This window comes from Gracilinanus agilis, chromosome 6, assembly GCF_016433145.1.
Source record: "Gracilinanus agilis isolate LMUSP501 chromosome 6, AgileGrace, whole genome shotgun sequence".
In the NCBI taxonomy this organism is placed as follows: Eukaryota; Metazoa; Chordata; class Mammalia; order Didelphimorphia; family Didelphidae; genus Gracilinanus; species Gracilinanus agilis.
Window position 1 is genome coordinate 271,196,336 of NC_058135.1, and position 16,711 is coordinate 271,213,046.

Consider the following 16,711-nt stretch of genomic DNA (forward strand, 5'->3'; position numbering starts at 1 on the left):
CTCTTCCCTGCCAAGCACCCATTTCCATGAAGCCACAGGGGAAACGAGGGTCCCCAAGAGGCTTTGGGGCAGGGAACGAGGCTCCCCATTGCTTCACACCTCTTAGAAGGTACCAAAGGGAGCCCTGCTCTGGGCTTGCTCTGCAGACCTCAGTTTCCCCATCTGTAAAATGAAGAGGCTGGATGGGATGGCCCTTGAGAACCCTCCTAGCTCGGACATCCTCTGTCCTACGGTTCCTCCCAGCCAGGCAGTCTCAGTGCTCTGGTTTTAGGGGTTCAGCTGGGTCTCGTTTCGAGCCTCCAGCCTGGAGTCACCCCTTGGCAGGCTGTGCGTCCTCTGGGTCCTCTGGTCCCCGCTGTGGGCAGCGCCGCCCCCCTGGATCCCCGCCTCAGGACTATGTTCCTCCGTTCTGCCAGAATCCCCCCTGCCAGGGCGTCTCGGCTGGGAGCCCCACGTGAAGGGGCCTGGGAGGCGGGCAGAGGCTTCAGGCACCCTCGCAGACCCTTGCTGGCAGGCACTTACCTCTGGGGGGCACCAGGAGGGCTTTGCAGGAGGCCCTGAGACCCTGGCCGGGTCATTTCCGCCTCTCACTGCCCCAGCCTCTGGAAAGGGGCACCCGGGGCCCGTCTGCGTGGGCAGAGGGAGGCTCCTCATTGGGGCGCGTCTACATCCATCCAATCACTCCAGGAAAAAGAATGTGAGTCCAACCCCCTCATTTTACAAATGGAGAAACTGAGGCACAAAGTATGTGTTTGGGAGACAGATTCAAGGCCATCTCGGAACCTGGAGGGGGACCCCAAACCCTGGCCCAGAGGCTGGCCCTTCCCGGAGCTCCAGCACACAGGAAGCCCTTTTGGTTCCGAGCTGGACCTCCTTAGCATAGTTCTAAGGCAGAAGGGCAGGAAGGGCTGGGCCGGGGCAGGGACTGGCCTAGGGTCAGCCAGCGGGGAGGACCATCCCTAAGCCCGGCTCTCTATCTGCTTGGTCACTAGCTGCCCCCTCAGAAAGGCCAGCCCGGGGGCTGCAGTTGAGGGAAACTGAGGCAGCCACCAGTGACCCCAGCCAGGAGTCGGCTTTGGGTCTCCCCCTCCCTCGGGGAGGCCTCCAGGCTCGAAGGAAGTGCCGGCCTGCCCGGAAGAGGAGGGCCCGGCAGGGCCCCGGGCTGGCGGGGTGCCGGCAGGCTCGAGGGGGCAGCTGGGGCCGGGAGGTGGGCGCCTGCCTTGGCTTTTTCCCTCCGGGGCTCCGGAGCCTCCGTGGCTCTGCAGCACGCGGGGAGGGAGGCGGGCAGCCGGGCCCGGGCCCGCAGCAGGGAGCTGCCCCCCTGGGGGAGGAATGGGCAGAGCCTTCCCCCCGTGCCGGTGCCCATCTCCAGGGCAGGCAGAGATGCGGCCGAGGGACCGCGATCGCCACTAGATGGTGCTGTCGGGCCTGCCAAGCGCTGAGCACAATCGCCCCTGCGGATGGGGCCGGCTGAGGAAAAAGGGGGAAAGGAATTGGGGAGGGGGCAGCGGAGAGGGGGCCCGGGAAGGGGCCTGGCGGCTCCCGCCCTCCTAGGGAGGGGGGACGCAGAGGGGGGTCTCCCGGGGCGCCCTGGGGCCGACTCAGCCCCGCTCGGTGTCCTGGCAGGACGGCCAGGCTGGCCGGAGAGAGGCAGAGTTGGGAGGTGGGATTTTAGCCGGCCGCCTTCCTTCCCAAGCTGGGAGGGGGGAGCCGAGGCAAGGGCCTGAGTGGGAACGGAAGGAAAGGGAGGGAGGGCCGGCGGAGGGAGCGGATCGCAATCAGCATGCGTATTTTCTGCCTAGGGACTCTCCCACTCACATTCTGAGTGTGGACGGACCCCGTGCATGCGTGTAAATGGGCATATGTAGACGGGCACGCGGCCAGCGCCGTATGGATGTGGACAGGCTCAGGCCCTTCAAATGCCAGGCTTGGGAGGAGGAGGAGGAGGAGAAGGAGGAGGAGGAGGAGGAAGGCACACTAAACGGGGCAAAAGAAAGAGCAGAGGGGCCGGCGAGCCCCGGCCCCCTCTCAGCGCAGCCCTAAGGGAAGCGGCCGAGGGGTGGGGAGGGGTCCCGAGAGGGGCAGAGGCGAGGCCGGAGCCAGCGAGTCCTCCCCGCCTCGGCCCAGGCCAGCCCTGCCACGCCACATTCTCTCCCTCCAGTCCCAAGTCCAACATGGGCAAAATTGGTTTGAAATGTGCCCGGCTCTAAAGCGGGAGGCGGCCGGCGAGGAAAGCTCCCAGCCCGAAGGAGGCTTCCCTGGGGCCAAAGGAAGTCCTTCAGCGGGGCCAGCAGGCTCGGCCATCGGGGTCCTCCCCATCGGGGCGCCTAACACTTGGGGCACTTGCTTGTAAGCGCCCGAGGTGCCAGCTCTGGGGAAGGGGCTGCCCCGGAGGTCCCGCACCTGGCGCCTGGAGGGCACCCTGAGGAGGAGCGATTCCAGGAAAGGCGGCGGGGGCTTGCCAGTCTGCGACTCAAGGAGCCAGGCTGCGAGAGGGCTTCCAGGGCCCGGCAGAGGGTGCCCATGAGGGGCGGCCCTTCAGGCTCGTTCTGCCTACGGGGCTCCTGCGGCCAGGTGGGGAAATGAAGCCCCTGAAACTCCCCGCCTCCTAGGTGGGTGGGAGGGTGAGGAGCCTCGTCTGTGGCTTGGGGGGGCCCTCCAGGGGGCAGGTGTTGCCCCCTCTCAGGCGGCAGGTAGTGGGCTCCGGGGTCTGTCTCAGCCCGAGCTCCGTTGGGTCCTCAGAGATAGCAAGGGGCGCTGAGCCCTAGTGAGCCCCTGAGGTCACCCACTGTGATGACGCCATGGAGCCGGGTTCTGCTGGGGATCCAAGGATCCTTTGGGTGCTGGTCCTCACCAGCTTCCTCCTTCCCTCCCTCCCTCCTTCCCCAGGACTGCGGGTTGGGGAGGCCCTAGGATGGTTGAGAGGTTTGTCTACCTTCAGGATAGCTCTTGGGGGGGGGGGGAGGTCCTCGAGGAGAGCTGGGGAAGGGAATGGAGTCCCCTGGGTGCGCCCCCCCCCCAAAGCTGGGCGGAAGCGCACGGCCACCCACGAGGCGGGTTCCCGGAGGAAGGCTTAGGCGTGGGGCTCGCTTGAGTGGGGCGCACGGAGGGGGGGGCGCTGCTAGAGGCTGTGGGAGCCCCCCAGGCCAGGACCGGGCGAAGTTGAGGGGCGGGCGCCTGTCCGGGCCGCTCCTAGGCTGCGCGCTCCCCGACGCCCTTCTCTCCTCTCTCTGGGGGGCTCTGCTTCCCGACCCTCCGCCCCGGCCCTGGGACTCCCCCTAGGCTCCAGCTGTGCGCTGGGCTGCGAGTCGGGAGCTCCCCGCGCCCTCTCCCCCAGCACTTACCCGACTGCGCTGCTCCAGCGGCCCGGGCGGGACGGACTAGACGGGACGGACGGGGGCGGACAGGGCAGGCGGGGTGCCTGGCGCGGGGAGCGCGCTGGGGCCGAGCCGGGCTGCGGAGGGGATGGCCCCTGCTCCGACCGCAGCTCCCGGCGGCTGTGTCTCCGACTCGCTCTCCCCCTCGCACTTTTCCCCGAGCCTCGTGATGTCACGAAGCGGCAGCCAATCACCGCGGGGCACCCCGCGGGCTGCCGGCCCCGCTCGCCGCGCCTCGCCTCCCTCCGCGCAGCCCCGAGCCGCTTCGTGTGCTCCCCTCCGCGGGGCGGCAGCAGTTGCGCTTCGGGCCGGGGTCCTGTAGGGGACCCCGGGCGGCGTGCGTGCGTGCGTGCGTCTGGGGGGGACACCGCCCCGGGAGAGAGCACCACGTGCCTGCCTCGAGCTGGGGCCCAGCGGTGCCCAGGGCCCACCCCAGCCCGCGCCGCCTCCCTCCCCCTGTGCAGGGGTCTTCTTGGGGGTCGGGGCGGGGAATGAGCTCTGAAGTCACCGGGCTTCAGGCCTGAGACTGCTTTGTGGCCCGACACCTTGTTGGGGGACCCTGGCATCCTGGCCAAGGCGGGGAGAACCAGAAGCCGGGATGGGCTCTGACCGTCAGGGGTAACGCAGGAGCCGCGGATGGGGCAGCCTGGCCCAAGGGCACTTGGGATGGAGGCGAGAGCACGGACTCTCGTGAAGATCCGGATTTGGGGCCCGATGCCGGCCGGCTGCTCCACCTGCCCGGAGTGTCTGCCCCGCCTCGGCCAGTGGCCCTGGCTGGGCAGGTGGGTTCAAGAGCTTCCTGGCTTCCCGCCCCGGGCATCAGGGCTGCCGCCACACGCGCCCCCTCCCCCAGCCTGGCAGAGCTGCCTCGACTCCGCTCTCCAGGGATGCTGAAGATGGGCTTGTTCTTTCCATGGCACAGCCCAAACCCCGCCCAGCCCCCGCCCTCCCTGGGCGATCCTCTTCTCCGTGGCAGCCCCGTAGCCCGACCCTTCGGCAGGCAAAGCTGCCCGCCCTTCCCCTCCGCAGCCGGGCTAGCAGGCGATGAGGGCTGCGAGGGTCCGGAGGAAGCCGGAGCGCCCGGCGCCGGTGGGGGGCGGGGCAGGCGGGAGGGGGTTCCGTGGCGGCCGGGGAGAAGCCGCGGGGTCAATGGCTTGGGAGGCATTTTCTGGGGCTTTTCCGGGGTGAGGCTGGGTGGGGCTCGGGCCTCCCTCCCGGTGTGGAGCCCCTCGGGCCTGCCACAAGCTGCGGGACCTGCAAAGAGGATGCCCGAAGGCCCCAAACTTGGGGGAGCCCGCGGGGGCGGGGCGCTCTCCTCTCCAGAGCAGGGCTGGGCGCTCACTCCGCCCTCTGCAGGACCAGCTTCCTACCAGCTCCCACACCGAGAAGCACCAGCCCGAGCTCTCCCGGGCTAGAGCAGAGCAGAGGCTGGGGGAGAAGGCCTCCAACGTCCTCCCCCAGGGCAGGCGGATCTGGCTCCCCTGGTTCCTCACTCGGGCTTCCCTCCCCGAATTCTGCAGGGAGAGAGCTGCATCCAGGGCCTTGACTAAGAGCCCACTAAGGTGGGGGCTGAAAAGATCCACGTCGCCCGGAAGCGCTTTGGCACATCATCTCTCGCCTCCATTGGGCAGGGGCCCCCCTGTCCCGGCCGGTGGTGCTAGGAAGAGAGGCAGGAGCGAAGGGTAGCCATCAGTTTAATGACATTGATCTTTGGTGTTTCCCTCGTGAGCGCTCAGGCCTTCCCCCTCTCCTCCCACCAAAATGTCTCTATGATGAGTTACAAACAGAAAGAAATCACATCTTTTATACTAAAAACAAAATCATCAGAGCCTTGATTTCTCCACTAGAAACTACATGTACAGTTCAAGATTTCACATGCAACACCTGACGTGACGGACGCCTCCCCCTCTGACCCGGAGCTGCACCCCTCGCCCGGCCGGAGCCGGGCAGATGCCCAGGGTCATAATACTGACACACGCGGCCGCGGCCCGGCGGGGGCTGGAGAGGGGCCCCTTCAGCCCAGAGCCGCCCCCCACCAGTGGAGTTCTTCCTCCACCCCAGCCGCCGTGCCCTCCTCCCTCCGGGCTCTCCCCAGAGCTGGAAGACGTGATGTGCTCGAGGCCTTCGGCCCCCCTCCTGGCTGCCCCACGAGGTCAGAGGAAGCCCGTCCCGGGCCCCAGAGGCCCGCCCCATGCACCGGGCCTCGGCGCGCTCCGAGGGGAGGCCCGAGGGATGGGCTCGGCAGGGAGTGTGTCCCGGACTCTGGGAGGGCGATCGGGGGAGTGTGGCCGCGGTGTCGCTCGGGTGCCTCGTCCCTGGTACCCCGTGTGCCCTCGGGGCCGGCGGTGTGTCCGCGTGACAGTTCCTAGTCAGCTCTGAGGTCCGGTCTCCGCTCGGCAGCGTGCAGGCAGGCGCCAGCGGGCACGGCGGTCTCTACCTGTCCCTCGGCTCTCCGTCGGGGCACCCGGTGCTGTCCGAAAGATGGTTGTTGTTGGTTAGATCGCTGTACGAGATTGGTCCCACAGTGCTCGGGGAGGCCGGCCTGGCGGGGGCTGTCCGGTGGCTCAGGCCTCGCTCCGCCGGCGAGCCCAGCTCTGTGAGGCCGCGGCCCTCAGGCTCCGGGGCCGGCCCCCGGGAAGTGGAGGGCTGGGGAGCCGCGCCGTCGGCGGGCCCCGGCTCGGTGCCGGTTTGGGAGCTGCGGTGGATGCGGTGGCTCACGATGATGTTGTTGCCGAAGCCGCCCATGGAGGCCATGGTGGTGCTCTGCTCCCGCTGCACCACAGCCGTCATGCCGCCCTCGGCCATCAGCCTCTGGATCCGGGTGAGCGCGTCTTCCCCTCCCGGCCCGTACTCCGGACCCTCGCCTGAAAGCACAAAGAAGCAAAGGAGGGAATGAGCGGAGACGGGACCCTGCGGGCTCCACGGCCGGCCCGGTGTGAGTGAGCAAGACCTCCCGGAGCTCCCCATCTTACTCTACCCTCCTCCAAAGGCGGCCTCTGAGGCCTCACCAGGGGAAGTGACTCCCAGCCTGCTCTCCCACTTTCCACTCTCCTCACCCCGAGGGCACGAAGGGGAGCCACTCGGCAGGCCTGGGGCTTCCCCTTAGACGAGCTTCCATCACCACCTCTGTTCGGCAGCACTGGGGGAGCCCCACATGCCCCCCAAATACTGATGGGAGAAAGCTGAGGTCACCCCAGCAGCCAGGGAGGGCCCGGGCACCGGGCGAGGGCAGCGCTAAGGAAACGCCTCTCACAGTTTTGTGGGGATCCCACACGGTCCCTGTGCTGGGTGCTGGCAGTCCCTGAATTCTGCAGGGGCTTCTCTTCCCCTAAACGAGTGCTACGGCCACCCTGGGGACTTCAGTCAGTCACAAGCGGGGTTGGTCCTGGGACTGGTCCTACCTCGCCCACCCCAAACCAAGAGGTTCTGCCTCCCCGCCTTCATCCCAGGCAGGCTAAGGCCTGGCCAGGGTGGCTGAGGCTCTTCAGAACCAGTTTAAGCCTTTTGCTTCTCCTGAGGTGGTCCAATGCAGGAGGAGCCAAGGCCACCCGTCCTGGCCTTGGCACCGGACCCAGCTGCTCCTCAGCAGATGGCAGAGTGAACGTGTGGGGTCTGCCGCTGAGGATCGCCAGCGGCCCAACCCCGGGCACTTCCTCCTGACCCGAGGCCTGGCTGGCCTTGGCTTCCTCTCCGTCCTGGGGGACAGGCTAAGGTTTTTGGCAACTTCATTTATTAGCCAGGCTTCTGGGCTGCCTCCGCCAGGCTGGCTGGGCCCAGAGGACTTGTTTCTGCAGCTGTTCCCTGGCTTGCTTTTCTTTCCTCTTTGCTGACGGCTCCTTTTTTATGAGCTTCCATTCACTGCTCACCGGCCCAGGGCCTTCTGCCCTGCCTTGTTAGAGATGAGCTTCCGGGGCAGCCTGACGCACGGGTCCTTGCAGAGGCCTCACGAATGCCGTAGTAGCTCGTGTTTCCCCCAGGCTGCCCCTTGGCCTGGCCCTCCATTTCCCTCCCCAGGCAGGAACCCACGGGGGACCCCCTGCCATGGGCCCTTCTCTCCTGGCTGTGATGGAGAGGCCCTCAGGCAGAAGCCACCCGGAAGGTTGAGGGAACTGTCTAGCAGGCTGGTGCTGAAATGGGAGCAGGGATGGGACCCCCGTTGTCCCCCCCACTGATGAGCCCAGCCTGGCCTCACCGGGGTGCTGACTCGGCTAATGGCACGCCCCGCCGGCTCGCACCATTCCCCCCAGGAAGAGGCCCAGAGCTGTCCAAGAACTTTGTCTGTCGTCAAACGCCCCCCAGCACCGTCCCAGGGCATGTGCTGGTCTGGCCGGAGTCCCACTGGCAACGGGGCTTGGGATGCCGGGCTCTGGGCCTGCTGCATGATGGGTTCTTTTGTGGTGGCCCGTTTCCAGGCACGGGAGTGTGCTGCCGGGGCTGATGTGGGCCCCACTTCTCTGGGCAGCTTCCGGCAGATGCCCCCCGGTTGGGCCCCGACTTGGGGAGAGCCACGGCTGACCAGAGTAGGCCCGTGGCCATGCTCAGCCTCCACCTCTTCCACAAAGGGCTTCTGCAAGGCCGTGTGTCAGGTGGACTCGGCTTTGTCCGCCGTCCCTCCCAGGGCTCGAGGGCTGTTTCGCGCCAACGCTAGCCCTGGCTGTCCTCGGCCAGGGAAGAGACGAGGCGTGTGGGAAGGCGATGGGGAGCTCAGGAGACGACAGGACGGAAGTGTGCCGCCCTCCTCTGGGAGCACAGAGAGCCCTGGGACGGCTGTTTGAGACGAGGCCCGATTTGGTGTGGACGCCTGCTTTTCTCAGCAAATTCTAGGCCACCCTCTGTACGGGGGCAGCTAGATCAGCCCCTTCCCACAATGCCCCAGAAGACGGCCTTGGCCAGGACCTTATCCAGCCCTCCAGTCCCCTCTCCATCACGGGAGGGCCCTCAAGAGAAGAAGCAGCAGCACAGGGTGGGAGCAGAGGAACCAGGGAGGCCGAGGAGCTCAGCCAAAGGGTCAGGGCAGTCAGGGCCACTCATGGCCCTAAACTGGCCATTTCCTTTAGACCCTGAGATCCCCTCCGGACCGCCACAGGGCTCGAGAGCAGCTGAGGAAGCTCCTCTGGGCAGGGCTCACTCTGGAAAGCTTTCAGGCCCATCAATCCCATCACGGCAGGCTCAGGGCCTTCGGACGCTGGCTGGGGAGGGAGAGCTGGGGCTGGGCAGGCCGCTGGCAGCAGCACAGCTCTTTGCTCCGTTCATTAGGAGCTGAGAGAAAAGCCATGAGCAGCTCCGGAAAGCAGGTGATCCAGAGCTGGGTCCCGTCTGGGCCCACCCATCTGTTTTCTGCTGACTGTGCTGTAGGCTGGGCACAGGGCGGGGAGCTAGTCTTGGGCTGCCTGGGGAGGGAAATGGAGGGCCAGGCCAAGGGGCAGCCTTGACTTGGGCCCCAGCAAAGCGTCCAGAGAGTCCGGAATCGAGGGAGAGGCCACACCCCTGCTGCCACATTCCCAGGCAGAGCCTTCCAGAGTGACTGATGTGGGCAGCAGACACGGGCAATAGCTGTCCTGTGGGCTCACTGCCAGGGGAGTCCTACAGGGGACTCGGGGTCGCTGGGCTTCAGCATGTCTGTGCAACGTTGCTGACCTGGAAAGGAGCCGGGATGCCAGCAGGCCCCGGAGCCCAGGCTGGGCTGAGCCCAAGCTGGAAGGAAGCAGGGCCTGGGCCGGGCAGGAGGCTGCCTGCACGACTGTCTCATGAGGAGGCGGCTGAGTTCTCCACTCCCCTGGCCTTGACCCAGCTCCAGGGCGAGTCCGGTCCCTGGGCCGGGTGCAGCCACGGTACGGGCGGACGTTTAGAACGCTAAGTCCTCCCATCACACTACGGAACCAGACTAGGGTAAACTCCTCCCGAGGGGGACCTGGGGACACTGGCTCCTCTCTGCTCGGTCCCCCCAGGGTCCCTCCTCCGGGGGGTCTCTCACAGCCACAGAGCTCTGTGCAGGCCGGACAAACTTGTCTGCCTGTCAGCCGCCTTGTCTGAAGTCTGGGCTGACTTAGGGGGGTACGAAAGCTTTGGAGGGAGAACAGGCTCTTTAACACAGTGGATGACAGACTCTGCTGTTTCCAAGTGCTAATTGGTTCTTCCAAGTGCAAGGCCAGTGCCCAGCACGAGGAATATGGCTGGCTGGACTCCAGCCACCCGAGGGGCAGCCGGCAGGACGGGGTCCTCCGGGGGCCCCCCGATGGCTGAGCTCAGTCACTATGGGGGGTGTTATGTGCAGTGGAGGACTTGGGAGGGACATGTCAACTGTCCTATCAGTGGAACGTTGGAAAAGCTGCCCCCTGGGCTGGTTCTGCTCGGTCCCGGTGGACAGAAGCAGAACCATAGCAGGAAGGGCTCCCCGGCAGCAAGAGCCATTCAAAAGCATAAGGACAGCCAGGCCGGGAGCTGGGAGGTCCTGGGGTCAGATCTGGCCTCAGACACTTCCTAGCTGTGTGATCCTGGACAAGTCACTTCACCCTCACTGCCTGGCCCTTACGTAATGCGCTTCTGTCTTAGAAACCATCGCAGCATCAGTTCTAAAGCAGAAGGTAAGGGTTTAAAAAAAGAAAGAAGAAAGCAGAAGGGACTGCCCAGGAGAGCAGGGCAGAGTGGGGAAGACTGCGTGGCCAACAGTGGGTGGTCATTCTGTGGCGTTAGCGCTCCCTCCGTTCCAGTATGGAGATCCTGTGCAGCCACAGGCTCTGTCTCGCCCATCCTGGGCCAGGCAAAGATCCTCCCCACACCATGTGCCCCCTCCCTCACCGCCCCGAGGCCTTGAGGGTGCCAGGGTTCAGAGGGAGGAGGGAGACGGGGCAGAGCCCAGAAGGGCGGTCAATCAACAGGAAACCCCAGCATCCCCCTAACTCACTCTGGGGAGGAACCGGGGGGAGGACGCTCCCCTGGCTGGAGGCAGAGCCAACTCCTGGAGGAGCCTGGTCAAGAGAGAAGGCCCTGTGAAAGCCTCGACTCGGGTCAAGCGCAGCTCTCCACCGGACTCCTGAATGGACCGGGCTCTTCTGTGACCTCACCCGACCCCAATCATGGTCACCCCCCCTCCCCAGCAGGGAGTTCCTACCTTCGCCGGACCCTGAGGCGGCTGCTCCCAGCTCCTGTACCTCCCTTTCCGTCTGCGTTTCGGCATTTTGCAGCTGAGGTGCCAAAGTTTGGGTGCCCTGAGATGTCACTGAAGTGGTCGGGTGCCGGGGCTGGAGGCCAATGGCACTCATTAAGCCCATGTCCCTGTCTGTCCTCCATGTGGCTCTGCTGCTCCTAGGTAGAGACAGAAAACAGAAGTTTCAGACCTTTCTAGCCGAGTGACCCTGGACAAGTCACTTAACCCTCATTGCCCTCAGTGCTCTTCTGCCTCAGAGGCGATACCTAGTATTGACTCTAAGAGGGAAGGGAAGGGTTTAAAAATAAACAAAAGGCTGAAGTCGGGCCAGGCCTCTCCCTGAGCCTGGGCATCTTCCAGTCTCTCCTGTCTGGACCTACATTCCTTCCCAGACGGGCCCGGCCCAATCCTCCCACTGGGCGAAGGCTCAGCCTCCTGGTCTTGACAAGGCTGGTCTTCGGGGAGAGACGCTCAGGCCACCATTCACCTTTCCAGCGTGGCGGAGCCTGGCAGAGGCTTGGAGCATCCAGGGTCAGCTCCCAGCCATAATGAGGCATCAGAGCCGAGAAGCTGGAAAATTCAGTAAGGAAAACGAACAGCACCAGCGCGGGGCCCCTGGGGGAGATTCGAACAACTCCGAGGAAGTGAGGTCCTCAGAGTCCCGGCCAGCTCGGGGAATGAGCCTCTCCTCTCGGGATCGGCCTCTGTTCTCCGAGCACCCTGTGGACCCCGCTTCATCTCCTGGAGACGGGAGGCTCTAGTCACATTGAAGCTTCCTGGGCCATCGAGCTAGGGGTCTGGGTTTCCCAGCTGGCCACAGAGCAGGGTCTCAGGTACAGTGAGGGAACAGAACAATGACAAAGAATGTAGGGCAGGCTGGGTGGCTCAATGGACGGAGAGCCAGGACTGGAGACGGGAGATCCTGGGATCAAATCTGGCCTCAGCCCATTTCTAGCTAGGTGACCCTGGGCCAGTCACTTAACCTCTATTGCCTAGTCCTAACCACTCTTCTGCCTTAGAACCAATACACAGAAACAATTCTAAGTGAGAATGTAGGGGTTTAAAAAAAAAATTAAAAAAAAGAATGTTAGGAGATGGAGAGAGAGATGTGCCCCATTCTAACTGGCTGCTCTCCCCATCTTCCCCCAAAACTTACCCGGGCCTCTCACTGTTCCTGCTGTTGGAATGGACGGTGAAGACTGTCTCATTCAACTGGTCCCAGTAGTACTCAACACCAGAGTTTAAGGCCCTAAAAGGCAGAGGTGGCGGAGGAGAGGGTGTTGAAGGCATTAAGAGGGGACCATGAGACTCTGGCTCCCCCCCATTCCCCATGAGTCTGAGGGCTTGGGCCTGGAAGAACTCATCTCTTCTCTTTCCTAGGGATGGAGAGAAAAAATCGGGGAGGAAGGCTACGTGGCCTTGGGCTCCCTCCTTCATGAAGATGCTCTTCCATAAGGGAGGGAGGGACAATGCCAGGAGACAGAACTTGGGTCGTTCTGGTTCTGGGCTGCTTCTCCTTCCCCTGTGGAATGAGTGCGGAGATGTGACTCCTGGCTCTGCTTTCCACTACCTAATGGGGTAGTCATTCGGGCTCACCAGGCCTCAGGTTCCCATCTGTAAAATGAGGGAAAACAAAGAGGCAACTCCTTGAGGTTCCTCCCAATTTCTCTGAAATCAAGGCCGCTGGTCCTCAAATCTACCCTCCATCTTCGGAGATATGGTTCATGCACTCGCCACAGTAAGACCTGCCCATGTCCAGGACAGAGTGGTTCCTCAGGAAAAAAGCTCCCATTGTCTATAGATGCTTTACCCTCAAACAACCTTGTAAATATTCTAATTTCCATTTTGAGGATGAGGAAAGGGAGGCTCAATGATAAAGCGATCGGCCCAGCGTGGCACACGACTGAGTGAGTACTGCTGCTTCCGAGCCACGTATCCCAACGTCAAGGCCAAGTCCACAGCACTGGCAAAGCTGGCTAATGGGAAGAAACTGAGGAGGAGGTCTAGAGACATCCCAGTCTGTGCCCTGGCCTGGAAAGATGTCTCATATGCTGGCTGAACTAAAGGAATGCGGAGAGCAGAGAGAACTGGGACCTGGCGGGGAAACTAGGTTTCCCAGATGTCATGTCCGTTAGGATGGCTATGGTCGTGGCCACATCAAGATAAAGGGGTGCCTTGAGCATGAGGCCCCCTCTTCCCGAGGGAAAGAGTGCAAGCTAACAGAGCCAGCAGCTTTAGAGCTGCTCTCCAAGGGCCCCTTTCTCCTGTTCTTGGAGGACTCTGCAATCCCAATGGGGAGGCCTAGTTCAGGGCCTGAGAGGAGCATCATCTTTTCCTCAGTCTCTTCTTTTTCAAGTAGTACATCCCACCTCCTCCTCGCACTAATGGCTACAACAGGGGTATGGGCTGGGAAAAACAAGAACAAAGGCGGGGTGAAGATGAAGGGGGAGAATACCAACCACAGATTGGGCACACATCAAGCCAGAGATGCCCCCACCCCACATCAAGCTGGAACCACATTTTTTGGATGCACTAATCCTGGCTGCATGAAGCCCCATGTGAAAGCAGCTGCCTGGGAGCCACTGATTTACAAACTTGTCAAAATTTATTGACAGATGGCAACACTGTGCAGGGCGCCTGCCAGAAACACGCCTCTGTACTTCTCAACAGCCAGGGCTGTCGTGGCAGAAAACTGTTCACACCAAACCTACAAGGCAACCGTGTCCCCCTTGACAAGGAACCTTCCCAGCTTGGAAAAGATGTCACCAGAAGGCCTGCTCTCCAAGGGGTTACTGAGTGGTGCTGGCTGGCAGAGGGTCCCCCCCATCATGCAAAGGTTGCTTCCCATCTGGACTAAATGCGTCACCGGGCCTGCCAGCTAGAAGCGGAAGGGCCAGCCTCTGTACAGGAAAGGAAGGCTCAAGAACTGTGGATAGAAGCAAAACCAAGCTGCAGACTCCTCCTCTTGCTGACAAACGGTTCCCTACGCTTTCTGCCACCAAAAGGCAGCCCCGATTCCAGGCCTCAATCCTCCTGTCTTCACATGGTCAGACCAATCCAGTGACAAGGCCTGGGGCCTAGACTCACAGTCCAATGGCTACTATCATGAAGAAGGGGATAGACACCCTTTTCTGCCTAGAGCTAAACGTCTTGCTGCTTTGAGAACTCGGGCTGTGACTTTCTGGTTTTTAAGACAAAGAATGACTGCCGTCATCTTCTTTCCTCCTTTTGGGGTCCTGAGGGGGATGAATGAGTCAATGTTCCTCTTAAAAGACAAGATAATGAAGAGGGGCAGAAAGGCCAACCTGACTTGGGCCTCTCCCAAACTCCTTAGATTTAATACCCTGTTGGCTGCTCGTGGAGATAGATGGCATCACCTTGAAAGTGTGCTCGGATTGCTGGGCTTTTATAATGACCCTTTTACTGCTGGGGCACTTCTGGGTAATCTGAATAGACCAAGGAGCCATCCTTGGATATTTTTCCTTTCCTAAAAGCCTTACCTTCTCAGTAGCAAATCTAAGATAGAAGAGTGGCAAGGGCTAGCCAACGGGGGTTAAATGACTTGCCCAGGGTCACACAGCTGGAAGTGTCTGAGGCCAGAGTTTAGTGGATGCCTCTTTGGCCATTTTCCCTGACCACAGCCATCTCTGAGGGCTGCAGGACCAAAGAAACGAAGCTCACTGGGCCTTGCTCTTCATTTCTAGCCCTTGTCAAACATCTTCTTTGTCTGCTCTCCTTGCACTCTGCCATCAGTTCTACGGTTGTGTGGTGGTGTTGGGGGGGGGAGACTGCTGAATGAGGTCATATCCCAGAATGTGTGTGCCTCAGACTGGTTTTTACCTGAAACCCGAGGGCTGTCTAAGATCAATCAAGGCAGAAAGAACATCGACTGGGATAGCTGGGAACAAATTTGGGGCTCTCCTCCATTAGAGGTTAAAGAGATACCACTGCTGATGGCTTGTGATTTATTCTGGAAGCTGGATAGTTTCACTTCATGCCAGTGCTTAATTATCCCTTTCAGTCTTAGGAGACAGTAGGATAGTGGAAAGAAAGCTTAACACAGCATCTCAGGACCCCAGCTTGAGCCATCTCTTACTACCACTACTGTGTGACCTTGGGTAAGTCACTTTACTCCACTGGCTAGAGAGGTCTGGACTAGATGGCCTGTGGGCTCTGGATCTGAGGTAGGGAAGTGGAACCGTTATGGAATAGCTCCTTCCATTGCTCTCTTAGCTACAGGATGCGTGGGGGCAGAGGTTCTTAGGGAGGTGTGCTAAGGCTTGGAGCTCTCCCAAGGAATGGGGGGGAGAGCTTGACATGGTTCCCCCAAGGGCCTTATTTAACCCAGGGCCGAGTGACCCCACACAAGAGGCTGGCAGAAAACCTCCTAGCTCCCAGGCTATCTGTTGCGGGGTGCTGGCAGGGCTGATAATGATCTGTTTTGGGGGTGATGGGAAAGAAGAGGAGAGAGCACCCTTCCTGCTGGGAGGAATGGGGGAACGTGAGGGACTGGGCTGCCAGCCACTATAACGGCTCCATGTGCCGGTTTGGCTGTGAGCAGCTATTCTGGTCCTGGGTGTCACACGATTTGTGGCAGTGGTGAAGCTCAAACCCAACGGCTTGTCCATGGCAGCCAGCCGGGGGGCCCCTGACAGTGTTATCTCCTAAAATGCTTCACTCCACAACTCCTTCTCCCAGGGAGCCTAGGACTTGCCTAGGCTCCCCTCTGGAGAGTCATTCCTAACAGCTGTCAGATGGGCGCCCTAATGCCATTGAGGAATGCCCACCGGATCCCAGGGCAGGGCCAACCAGACAAGCTCCATCCTCCCAAGGGAAGGCTAAGCGCCCAGAGACTCAAGTGCAGGACAAGGAAGGAGGATCAAGGCCAGAGTGGGACAGTCTCATCAATAAGGCCTGCATGTGGGCAAAGAAAGCCAGAGAGGAGGAGGCTGGCTACACTTATCGCCCACCCTCTGCTGGGCACAAGACTTTGCCCCGGGGAATGCGGGGGCCAGACAAGGTGAGGTTCCAAGCTTCAGGTGGCTGCCTGGTGAAGAGGGAACAGAGTCTGAGCTTTCCATTTAGTCGCTCTCCTTCACGTGGGCCAGAGGCCCTCCGTGGGCAGTTCACAGCTCCTCTTTTCCACTGGGTGCCCAGGTGGTCCATGAAATACTAGACAGGGAGAAGGGCCAAACGGCACAGGGTCTGAGTCTGGGATCCCTGAACTGTGTTTCCATAGAAATGATTCCCTTGTATTCTGGTGTATTCGATACATTGACACATTTTTTTCTGAGAAGGGTCCGGGGCAGAGAAAAGGTTAGGAACTCCTGGTCTAGGGACAAGAGTGATATCCTGGGAAACTGAGAAGCCTAGCTCCTATCAGCACGAGGCTGGCTGGCCTGTGGGCCCCCGACTGCTCTGGCCTTCAGCCTGCTTACCTACATAAAAAGGCACAAAGACTGACAAATGTGTGGATGCATATCTGAAGGGCTCAGATGTCCTTACAGAAGGCCAATGCCATGGATCTAGGAAGCATCAGTGAGGCTTCACAAGACAGGAGCAACAGTCACCCCAGGGATGAAGGGCATGTGCTGGGCTACATCTAGGTCCAGGGAGTCCTCCCTAGAAGGCAGTCATGGGCAAGGTCAAGATGTCATCATCCACGGTGCCCTCTCCAGGCTCTGAGCAGAGATGGGAAGAGCATCAGAGGGAGACACCAGGGGCCAAAGGAACTAACTCTGGGTTTAGCTGACTTGTCTGTGACTCAACCCAAATGCACGGGGTTAAGGTTTCTGACAGGAAGCCTTTGCATGGCAGTGACGACGCCAGGCTATATGAGTGGGGGCTGAGGGCCAGGAGGGAGAGGCCTCAGGATCCAGCTCTGGCAAGAATGCCAAGTCCAAGCTCCCAGAGCCCCAGGAGTTTGAAGAAAGATCCTAAATGGCCCCACGCTAGCCTGTCGAGACAGCCTCCCATCTACCCAAATGAGTCTTCCCGGGTGAGCAAAAAGCACTCTAATAACCTGAATCCTGGGGGAGTGAGGGGAGGAGGCTCTAGATATCTTCACGTGCCTGGAAGTGAGATACATTGGGAAGGGAAGCCTGATCCCAGTGGATGCCTGGGAACAGAGATGGGGTGAGGACAGAAACAGGACAGGTCTGGAGCCTGGGATGGATGATTGATGGAC

The 16,711-nt window shown here is 61.4% G+C and overlaps 1 protein-coding gene across 1 annotated transcript in view; it reads right to left on the reverse strand.

Annotated features, from left to right (window-relative positions):
• Positions 1-5,054: 5,054 nt before the first annotated feature.
• Positions 5,055-16,711, reverse strand: part of AMBRA1 (autophagy and beclin 1 regulator 1) — a 190,131-nt gene continuing 178,474 nt past the window's right edge. The window contains exons 16-18 of the mRNA XM_044681373.1: positions 11,681-11,773; positions 10,489-10,682; positions 5,055-6,241 (exon numbers count right to left, since the gene is read on the reverse strand). Coding sequence (XP_044537308.1) covers positions 5,811-6,241; positions 10,489-10,682; positions 11,681-11,773 — 718 coding nt within the window. The 3' untranslated portion in view covers positions 5,055-5,810. The remainder of the gene's footprint in view (positions 6,242-10,488; positions 10,683-11,680; positions 11,774-16,711) is intronic.